We start from the raw sequence: 11,065 nt of genomic DNA, 5'->3' as shown, positions 1-11,065 counted from the left end.
CAGGACCCTGGGATTATGACCAGAGCTAAAGGCAGACGCTTAACTCCTGAGCCACCCAGGCACACTGTTCTTAGTCTTTTTTTTTTTTTTTTAAGATTTTATTTCTTTATTTGACAGAGAGAGAGATCACAAGTAGGCAGAGAAGCAGGCAGAGGGGGGGGGGGGGAAGCAGGCTCCCTGCTGAGCGGAGAACCTGATGCGGGGCTTGATCTCAGGACCCTGAGATCATGACTGTGAGCTGAAGGCAGAGGCTTTAACCCACTGAGCCATCCAGGCACCCCATCCCTGTTCTCATTCTTAAGACATGCATGCCAAGATGCCACAAGTTCTATAACTTATTTTCAAATGATATGGGGGCACATGTTCATATTAAGAAATAGGGAAAGAGGAGAGAAAAAGCAAAGATGGCAGGGTTGTTGGATCTAGGTGGAAGGTGTAGAAGTGGTCTGTGGTCATTCTTTAAATTGTGTTTGCAAATTTTTATGCTAAGTGTCAGATAAAATGGAATCACCAATGATGAGAGTTCATACAAGAGAAAAATCTCCAAGCGTTAAAAATGAGACAGATCAGGGACGCCTGGGTGGCTCAGTTGGTTAAGCAGCTGCCTTCGTCTCAGGTCATGATCCCAGCGTCCTGGGATCGAGTCCCACATTGGGCTCCTTGCTCGGCAGAGAGCCTGCCTCTCCCTCTGCCTCTGCCTGCCACTCTGTCTGCCTGTGCTCGCTCTCTCTCTCTCTCTCTCTCTTTCTCCCTCTCTCTCGCTGACAAATAAATAAATAAAATCTTAAAAAAAAAAAAAGAGAGACAGATCAGTAAACCATGGAGAAAACTAACAAAGCCCAAGTTGGTTGTTTGAAAAGATGAATGAGATTGATAAAATCCCTAGCTAGACAGATGAAGAAGAAAATAAAGAACAGAAATGACCAATATCAAGAGTGAAAGAGGGATTATCTCTACAAATTCTGTAATTAGATTTGACAATTTAGATGAAGTGATGATTCCTTGAAAAACACAAGGAATGAAAGCTTGTGAAATAGAACATATGACGAGCCCCGTATTTACTAAGGAAACTGAATTCATTATTTAAAAACGTCCCATAAAATAAATAAATAAACTCTTAAAGAAGAAAAAAGCAAACTTCCCACAAAGACAACTGGCTCAAATGGCTTTACTGGTGGATTCTGTCAAAGATTCAAGACAGAAACAACACAGAACTTTTCAAATTTGAGACAGAGCTGTATGTGCTGAGATGGGAATAACCTTTCAAAATACATGAATGGAAAAAGTCAATGTGCAAAGGAATGAATAGTATTCCTCTTTACATAATAAATAAAGGAGATATATAGGTGCATATTCTGTCTTTGCAAGGATAGCCCACTGCCTTATAGGGAGGAAATTGAGGAGCTGAAATTCAGGAGTGGGAGGAAGACTAGTTTTTCACTCTGCCCCCTTTTCTATTGTTTTAATTTTTCAATATGAATTGTGCAAGGAACTAAAAAAAAAAAACAACATAAAGCCTTTTTTTAGCTCAAGCTTTGCTGGATTTATAGTCTGACTCTAGTCAGATGTTCTGTGAATTGGGTACTGATAAAAGATGAGAAAGAGGCTAAAATCTTGAACCTGGGGTCTAGGGGACAAGGTCATTAACTCGACACTTAGCCACCCACTGGCTGTGTGCTTTCAGGTAGATAGCTCTACCTCTCTGAGCCTCTGCTTTCAACACCTGTGAATTAGGGGTTATACAGTGAAGGATTAATTTTGCCCAGCTCCTGGGAGGTAACCTCTTGGAATATCTAGCTTGGTAAGAGTGTTTTTGATTACCTGGAACATACGGTGTCAGCTTGACCTCTGGAGGAGCTGGACACCAATGTCAGTCATATCAGAGGACAGCTGGGACTATGTGAATGACACCCCAGTAGAAAGCCTGGACACCAGGGCTCACGTGAGGGCCGCTGGCTGCAGTCCTCTGGGTGTGTCGTCATGCACTGGGTCTGGAAGTGTTGAGCGCTGTTTGCTCAGTGGCCTGGGAGAGAACAACTAGAAGCTGGTGCCCGGGGTCACCTGGACCCCATGGGCCTCTTCCTTTTGCTTTTTTTACTCTATATCCTTTCACTGAGGTAAACCAAGACTGTGAATAAAACAGCTCTTCTGGGTTCTGGGGGTCCTTCTAGTGAATTACTGAGCCTGAGGTGGTTTTGGGGATCCCCAAACCCAGGAGTGATGAACAGTGTATACCTCACCGGGAGCACAGACACTAGGGATACTGTGCACACACAGTACTTACTGGTACTTACTGAGATCATTTCGTGGGTCAGGCTATGTGAGCTCGTGAACTCACCAGAACCCCTCATAGCAGCCCCAGGAGACTGATACTATGATTCGTGTTTCCTTTTTGTTTTTTTTTTTAATATTTTATTTATTTATTTGACAGACAGAGATTACAAGAGGCAGGCAGAGAGAGAGAGAGGAGGAAGCAGGCTCTCCGCGGAGCAGACAGCCCCATGCGGGGCTCCATCCCAGGACACTGGGATCATGACCCAAGCCGAAGGCAGAGGCTTTAACCCACTGAGCCACCCAGACGCCCCTCCTTTTTGTTTTATTGTGAAATGTACATTCAGGAGTATAAAATGTAGGTGTAGGGCATGAAAAAAGTCACCTGGGTGACTCAGTCGGTTAAGTGTCTGCCTTTGGTTCAGGTCATGATCCCAGGGTCCCGGGATCGAACCCCCACGTTGGGGGTGGGGGGGTTCCCTGCTCAGTGGGAGTCTGCCTCTCCCTGTGCCCCTCCCCTCCATATGTGCTCCCCCTCTCTCCCCCACCCTCTCTCTCTCAAATAAATAAATCAAATCTTTAAAAAAAAATACTTAGAATGGGAACAACTGTGAGTTATCAGGTTAGGAAAAAAGGACAGGGAAGCTCCCAAGAGTCCCAACCCAGTTACAGCTCCCCCCATCGCCCGAGGTAACCACCTCTCTGACTTTTGAGATAGTCTTTTTGTCTTGTCTGAATGGTTTGGCCACCCACATGCATATTCCTAACCCTACTGTTCTTTCATTTTCCCTGCTTTCAAGTGTATTGAACGGACTAATGCAGCATGTCCTGTTTGGTGTCTGTCTTCTTTCACTCACCACTGTGCCTGTGAGATTTAACCATGGGGTTGGAGGCATCAGAAGTCTGTTCCTTTTTTTTTTTTTTTTAAAGATTTTATTTATTTATTTATTTGTCAGAGAGTGAGCACAGGCAGAAAGAGTGGCAGGCAGAGGCGGAGGGAGAAGCAGGCTCCCCGCTGAGCAAGGAGCCCGATGTGGGACTCGATCCCAGGACGCTGGGATCATGACCTGAGCCGAAGGCGTAACCAACTGAGCCACCCAGGCGTCCCAGAAGTCTGTTCCTTTTTCACTGCCATATAGTATCCCGCAATGGATGCCCTTGTAGACCAGGATATATCTCTACTTTTTCTCCGGTTGATGGAAATTTGGGTGGTTTGTGGCCATTGCAAACCATGCAGCTGTGAACATTCCTCCCTATACCTGTTTCCCTACGGCCACAACCTGGTTCTCTAAGATGTATGCTCAGCCTGGAACAGCTGGCTTACAGGCTATGTGCATTTTCAAATTGATTCAGTAACATTGCCATCTTTCCCATCCAAAGATGCAGTAATTGCAATAAGCAAGATTGAGTAACTTTCCCAAGATCACAAAACCAAATCGCTTTGAACCCGGAGATCTTTGTTCCAGAACCCCTGCTCTCCCTTAGTACCCATTGGCACACGGTGGGCATCTAACAGTCGTGAGATGTTCTGCTGAGGGTTGTTGGGGGCTATTTTGGGGGCTTTCCACTCCTGTCCCCGTTATTCTGAACTCTGTCCCCATCAGTTAATCATTAACTGCCCCCCAAAGAGCCTATGATCCTAAAAGATTCGCCTTGCCCTGGCTACTGCCTCGTTAATCAGTCACTGCCCCTGGCTGGGCAACGGGCACTTGGTAGACCTGCCACCAAAGCCCCTTTACTTGCTTTAGAAGTGGCTAGGGATTTGTGATGCTTCGGACCTGTCGTGTGCTCTGTTCCCAAGCTGGACCCTCCGCTGGGGGCTGGAAGCCCTTGAATTTTGATGGAGAGGCTTTTCACCTCAAAGGCACAGGAGAACTGACCCGAGCTTTGCTGGTGCTGCGGCTGTGTGCCTGGCCCCCTCTGGTCACACATGGCCTGGCGGTGAGCAGGGACCCTGGGGACTGGCCTCGGGCAACCCCGGGCTGGGCTCTGAGCCATTGCTCTCTGTCACTCCAGCTCCAGGCCTGGTCTCGGCGACTCCTGGGCTCCCGGCTCTCGGGTGCCTTTCTCCGAGCGTCTATCTACGGGCAGTTTGTGGCTGGTGAGACAGCAGACGAGGTGAAGGGCTGTGTCCAACAGCTCCAGGCCCTAGGCCTCCGGCCCCTGCTGGCAGTACCCACTGAAGAGGAGCCAGACTCAGCTGTCAAGACGGGGTGAGTAGGGGCCAGGCCCGGGGAGGCGGGGAGGCTGGCAGGAAGGGGATGGGTGGGCTCCTGAAGCTAATGCCCGCTGGCTGCGGCAGTGAGGCCTGGTATGAAGGGAACTTCAGTGCTATGCTTCGGTGTGTGGACCTGTCACGTGGCCTCCTGGAGACCCCTGGCCCCACTGGGAACATCCTCATGCAGCTGAAGGTGACGGCGCTGACCAGCGCTCGGCTCTGTGTAAGGGACGGGCAAGATGGGGGCGGGAGGGTAGGGCTGCCGACCAGCTCCCCCTCACCACTCCACCCACCACCCCATTCCAGAAGGAGCTAACCTCCTGCATCAGAAAACCAGGGGCTTCCTTGGAGCTGAGCCCCGAGAGGCTGGCAGAAGCCATGGACTCTGGGCAGGTAAGGATCTCAGGCTGGGAGAGAATGGATGGTTGGTGGGGAATGTGGGGAGGGGGGCCGGGAGGGAAGCAGAGTTCTGTTTACATGGATGTAGCAAGCACCTGCTTGCAAGTGGGATGTTCCAACTGTATAACTACTGCTACTCCCCAGGCTTGGAACAATCGGAAATAAATGTGGCTGTAGCCCTGGGGTGTGGTTGGAATGGATGGAATATGTGGGTCATCTGGGGCTCCTAGGCGAGGGCCTGGTGGCTGGGAGCTCTCAGAGGAGGGAGTGAGACAGTTAGCTCTTTACCAACTAGAAGAAAGTTATCAGTATTTGGCCAATCAACTGGAAGTTATGATTAGGCCAATGAGGTTTTGGTTTGGTCATTCACTCATTCGTTCATTCGTTTCTTTTTATTTCCATGTACTATTCCAACCTGCCCTCCCGGTCACTGGCATCCCTAATACAAAAGCCCGGCTCTCCCTTTCCATCTCTGCTAGCTCATTCTCCTTCCTTGTTAGGTTCTTCTCTACCTGTGTTTTCAATATGGCAGTTCTCCAAGTCTAGGTCCTGGCTCCCGCCTCCTCACTCCTTCCTCCCCTTGGTGGGATCTTCTTACCCACGCTGCAGCCTCAGCTTCCCCACCGGGTACTCATGAGGCCCATGTTTGTCTCCAGTCCCAGCCTTTCCCATAAGCCCCTGGACATGCTCCAGACCCCTCACACCTACCAGATCCCACCCTGGCTTCAGTGTCTCCCTGAACCTGTTCCCCTTCCTGCCCACATTTCAGAGACAGCCCTCCCAACCCCTGTGTCAGTCCCTACCTCAGACAGAAGTGAAGATTGGGTGGGTTAAATATTTGGTGAGGTACCCGAAATAGCACCAGCACCGAGTAGGACTTCTCTGAGGGTGGCTGTCGTATGTAGGAAGTCTCACCAGTTACTGACTCCCCAGGACCCCCCAAGACTCTGCCCCCAGCCAAGGGGAAGACAATTCTCCGGAAAAAAAAATCTTTTTTTTAAAAAAAGATTTTATTGGGGCGCCTGGGTGGCTCAGTGGGTTAAGCCGCTGCCTTCAGCTCGGGTCATGATCTCAGGGTCCTGGGATCGAGTCCCACATCGGGCTCTCTGCTCAGCGGTGGGCCTGCTTCCCTTCCTCTCTCTCTGTGATCTCTTCCCTTCCTCTCTCCTACTGTGATCTCTCTCTGTCAAATAAATAAATAAAATCTTTAAAAAAAAATAAAAATAAATAAAAAAGATTTTATTTATTTATTTGACAGAGATCATGAGTAGACAGAGAGGCAGGCAGAGAGAGAGGAGGAAGCAGGCTCCCTGCTGAGCAGAGAGCCTGATGCGGGGCTTGATCCCAGGACCCTGAGATCATGACCTGAGCTGAAGGCAGAGGCTTTAACCCACTGAGCCACCCAGGCACCCCAATAAATAAAATCTTTTAAAAATATAGTATCTATGTGATACAGCTTCATTTCCTACATTTAACAATTTCGAAACGTGTCTCCCTTCTGGGTGGTGGGGGAGGGGAGACACGGGCCCCGGAAGGATTCAGTCACCCGAACCATTCTCACCTCCTCTGCTGCTCCCCCAGGATCTCCAGGTCTCCTGCCTCAGCGCAGAGCAGAACCGGCATCTCCAGGCCTCTCTGAGCCGCCTGCACCGGGTGGTCCAGGTAACCCCGGCCATGGCCCGTCCCCCCGCGCGTGCCAGGCACCCCAAGGCCTGACCGCAGTCCCTCCCACCCGCAGCACGCCCGGGCCCAGCACGTGAGGCTCCTGGTGGACGCTGAGTACACCTTCCTGAACCCGGCTCTCTCTCTGCTGGTGGATGCCCTGGCCAGGCGCTGGAACAGCCCTGGGGAAGGCGGGCCCTGGGTGTGGAACACTTACCAGGCCTATCTGAAGGTGTGTGGTGCACGGTGGGGGCCCGCGGGCTGGGGTCCCGGGGCCCTGACCCGAAGCTGCCTGGGTGCCCCGCCAGGACACACACGAGCGGCTGAGGCAGGCCGCGGAGGCCGCTGACAGGTCTGGCCTGGCCTTCGGAGTCAAGTTGGTACGAGGGGCATATCTGGACAAGGAGAGACAGGTGGCTCGGCACCAAGGGACAGAAGACCCCACTCAGCCAGACTATGAGGCTACCAGTCGGAGGTAGGACTGGGCCAGACAGGCCTCAGAGATAAATCATAACCTTTCATCCCAGAGCACTGTCCATGATGCAGCCTCTGTATGTCCCCATATCACTTCCTCTCCCTGGTCCAAGACATCTTCTCTTCCCACCTCCTCTTTGGGCTCCCTGCTCCTTCCTTTGTCCACCACCCCAGTCTGTATCTCATAGGCAGCCAGAGGGTGCCTGCTAATATCTAAGTCAAATCCCGTTCCCTGCTCAGTTCAAAACCCTCCCATTGCTCCCACTGCCCCTCAATAAACCCCAAATCCTTACAGCAGCCCCCAAGCCCCGCATGACCTGGTCTTGTCACCTCAACTTCTCTTCTGCCCACTCTGTTCCTCCACACTGGCCTCCTTGATGATCCCTAGGGCCTTTGCACTTCCTGTTCCCATTGTTTAGAATGTTCTCCCTCCAGACAGCTGCTTGCTTCAATCCCTCACCTCCTTGGGAGTCTACTTTTTGGAACCTCCTTGGGGAGCCTTCGCTGCCCTCCCTGCCCTCCCTATCAAAAATGAGAACTCCCACACCTACCCTCTTCCTGAATTTGCTTTCCCTCCTCAGCGCTTACCAGCATCTGAGATTCTACACACTTTCATATTCAATGGCACATTGTCTCTCCCTTGAGAGTGTGGGCCCAGGAGGGCAGGGGTTTCTGATTTGTTCATTGTTGAGCATCCAGTGTTTAGAATTGTGCCTGCTACGTGACAGGTGCTCAGAACACATCTGTTGAATACATAAACAACCCCAAGTGCCCCCCCCCAACACCCATCTCACAGAGGATGGAACCCAGGCGCGAAGAGGTAGAATCACTTACCCAAGGTCACATAGCTAGTAAGTGGCAGGACCAAGTTCTGAACTGAGCAGACTGACTCTAGAACCTGCATTCTTACTCACCTCAAATCACCCTGTGCTGGGAGCAAAACATGGGTGAGCTCCTTGGATCCCCATCCCAGGATGCTGGGAAGAAGCAAACTGTTCCTTTACCACATACTTTCTGATCGCCTGATTTAGATCAGGGCCTGGGCTGGACCCTGGTCCTGGTCCCATTCCCAACTAAGGTGGTCCCCAGGCCCAGTCTTCGTAGAGCTTAAAAATCTACTTCCATTTCCCGCTGGATTCAGGAAAGGTTTGTAGAGCCACAGGGACTGACCCAATCTCACAGGGCAAGGGGCCATGCCATGGCTGGAAGCTAGGCTCACACCCGAGGCCTATGAGGGCTCCTACATACAGTTGTCCCCCACAGGCTTAATCACATCTGATTATTTCTTACTAAGTTATAATAAACATATCATAAAATTCACCATTTCAAAGTGTACCATTCAAGGGATTTTAATATATTCACAAGGTTTTCCAACCATCACCACTAATTCTAGAACACTTCATCACCATGTCCATTAGCAGTCACTCCCCATTTGCTTCCCCTCAGGCCCTGGAAGCTTCTAATCCATTTTGTGTCCCTATGGATTTGCTTTTTCTGGGTATTTCATACCAATGGAGTCATATGTGTGGTCATAACGTATGACCTTTGGTGTCTGCCCTGTTCCACTCAGTGTAACGTTTTCAGGGTTCAATCATATTAATCAGTCGCATTAATCAGTACTTCATTCCCTCTTATGTCTAAAATAATATCCCACTGTATGGATGTACCACACCTTGTCCTTAGGGTGGCACACAGCCAGCAGCAAGCTGGGAAAGCATTCGCCAGTCAGTTTGTCTTTCTGTGTCAGAGCCCCTGAGTGTCCTCACCCTTCTTTGGTGCAGGGCACTCCACGAGCCTTTGTACCCCGTCATTCCTTTGAGCCGGGCCCCACTGACCGTTATGTTACTGTTGCTCGTGCTCTGTGGTCAACGCTGCTGTGAATGACCTTAGGTAAACGTCATCTCATGAACAGGATGTCGCCCTTTGCTCTGAGACGGCCACCAAGCCAAGGGCTTTATGACACCCCCATCTTACTCCATCCTCAACAGGGCTGTGAGGTGAACGTGAATCGTTACAAGAGAGGAAACAGGCTCAGAGAAGGGCTATCTCCCCTGCACCTGGTGGAGGGGAAATGGGGGTACCCTATGATCTCTGAGTACTTGCCCTTAAGCACCCCAACTCCCAAGGAGAGGAATCCTGAGTCCCCGGGACCTGACCTTTAACTACCAGGAGCCGCAAGCTGAACAGAGCACCTCCCTTCAGTTACAGCCGCTGTCTGGAGCTGATGCTGACCCATGTGTCCCACCGTGGCCCCATGTGCCACCTCATGGTGGCTTCCCACAATGAAGAATCTGTTCGTCAGGCAACCAAGCGGTATGTAGAGGGATGGGAAATGGGTCCCCACAAGGAGGACCCCTCAATTCCTCTCCCTTGCCAGGGGTGGGCAGAGGGTGGTGGACATGGAATAGGGGTAGGGACGGTGAGGGACAAGTAGGTTCACAGGGATGCAGGGGAGGCTATTAAAATATTTACCGCCCTGTAGGCCCCAGCTAAACAAGGCATTGCTCCTTTTTTGCTGGGACACAGGGAGGTCTGTGGGTTCCAGGGAAGGAGCTGGGACTCGCCGGGGAGCTTTCATGGGCCTGAGAATAGTGGTTATTTATCACTGAGTTTGGAAGTACTTCAAAATTTTAGTAAATGGAACAGCCATATGAGTGCATAATGGCTGACTGTCAGCTCTGGATCCAGCCACTGTGTGGACTGATGATGTGGCCTTCTCTATAGCATGTGGGAGTTGGGCATTCCTCTGGACGGGCCTGTCTGTTTTGGACAACTTCTAGGGATGTGTGACCACGTCTCCTTGGCACTGGGTATGTGGATGGCCCATTCTCCCCATTCCCCAACACCATGCCCCACCTAGCCCTCAGCGTCATCCCCTCCTAGCCAGATCCCTTTCCCACTCCCAACCAGAGCCTGCAGCTGGCCCAGCCACCAGATTCTTCCCGATAGATCTGTTGCTCCCTATCTGAAGGCCTTGCTTGTCTGTTCTCTAAGCCTGCTGTCTCTTGCTTTTGCTGGTGTTCGATCATGGTGTCTTGTTTCCTATGTGCTTTGTTATCTTGATTGTCTCCCCTGGGTCTGAGACCGGAAGATTTATGTTTTCGTCTGCCAGGTGCTAAGGGGTACAGAACCACTTTACCTTATATTCAGAGCTTGAGGTTTCCAGAAGCATCTCCATTATGAAACTTTGAGCTACAAATATGTGAGGCTAATCCATGTCCTTGATCTCTCAGAGATGGGCTTTTGTTTTCTTTGCTCTACTTAAGGTCAAGGCTACTATTCCCTGTGAGCTGGGGAAGGCGGGAGGGAGTGTTGATTTCTGGTTAACTCTGACACTGAGAGTGCAGCTTAACTTCAGGAAATGCTCCTTTACAGGTAGCCCTGGCCAGACTCTGGGCCTCGATTTCTGTACCCCCTCAATTCAATGAAGTCATCAAATCTTGCCTTCAGGGTGAAAGTGTTTCCTTGCGTCCTTCCCTTTTTGGGCTCGCATTTTCTAAATTGGATTACTAAATTCCTTACTCTTTTGGCAGTATTTTAATTCCTTACTCTTTTGGCAGGATTTTAAGGGTTTTTTTTCATTGGGAATTTTGTCCAACTCACCTAGTCTGTCACATTCTCAGAGATGAGAGCCTCTGTTCCAGGTGGGGCCTCTCCCCAAACATGAGTTCATACCCTGCTAACAATCTCCCTGCAGGGCAGGCCGGCTATGCGGTGTATAAGTCCATCCCTTATGGTTCCCTGGAGGAGGTGATCCCCTATCTGATCCGGAGGGCCCAGGAGAACCGGAGCGTGCTGCAGGGTGCCCGCAGGGAACAGAAGCTGCTCAGCCAAGAACTTCGGAGGAGAGTGCTGGGTCGGGGCCTGAGGGTACCCCATTAGCATCCCCAGGAGTCATGTGGTTAATAAAGATCCTGAGCTAGGGATGCCTGGGTGGCTCTGTCTTCGGCTCAGGTCATGGTCCCAGGGTCCTGGAATTGAGCCCCGCATAGGGCTCTTTGCTCAGCGGGAAGTCTGCTTCCCCCACCCCCCCTCTGCCTG

At 50.8% G+C, this 11,065-nt stretch overlaps 1 protein-coding gene across 1 annotated transcript; it reads left to right on the top strand.

Annotated features, from left to right (window-relative positions):
- Nucleotides 1–3,956: 3,956 nt before the first annotated feature.
- Nucleotides 3,957–10,948, top strand: PRODH2 (proline dehydrogenase 2). The gene is made up of 10 exons (XM_082708777.1): nt 3,957–4,212; nt 4,288–4,484; nt 4,574–4,712; nt 4,796–4,882; nt 6,470–6,550; nt 6,627–6,782; nt 6,859–7,025; nt 9,227–9,337; nt 9,749–9,834; nt 10,722–10,948. The coding sequence occupies exons 1-10, from the start codon at nt 4,039–4,041 to the stop codon at nt 10,904–10,906; spliced, it is 1,383 nt and encodes a 460-aa protein (XP_082564903.1). The 5' UTR covers nt 3,957–4,038; the 3' UTR covers nt 10,907–10,948.
- The last annotated feature ends 117 nt before the right edge of the window (nt 10,949–11,065 follow it).

The sequence above is a fragment of the Mustela nivalis genome (genome assembly GCF_964662115.1).
Source record: "Mustela nivalis genome assembly, chromosome: 18".
Lineage (NCBI taxonomy): Eukaryota > Metazoa > Chordata > Mammalia > Carnivora > Mustelidae > Mustela > Mustela nivalis.
This window is presented reverse-complemented; position numbering and strand designations above follow the sequence as displayed.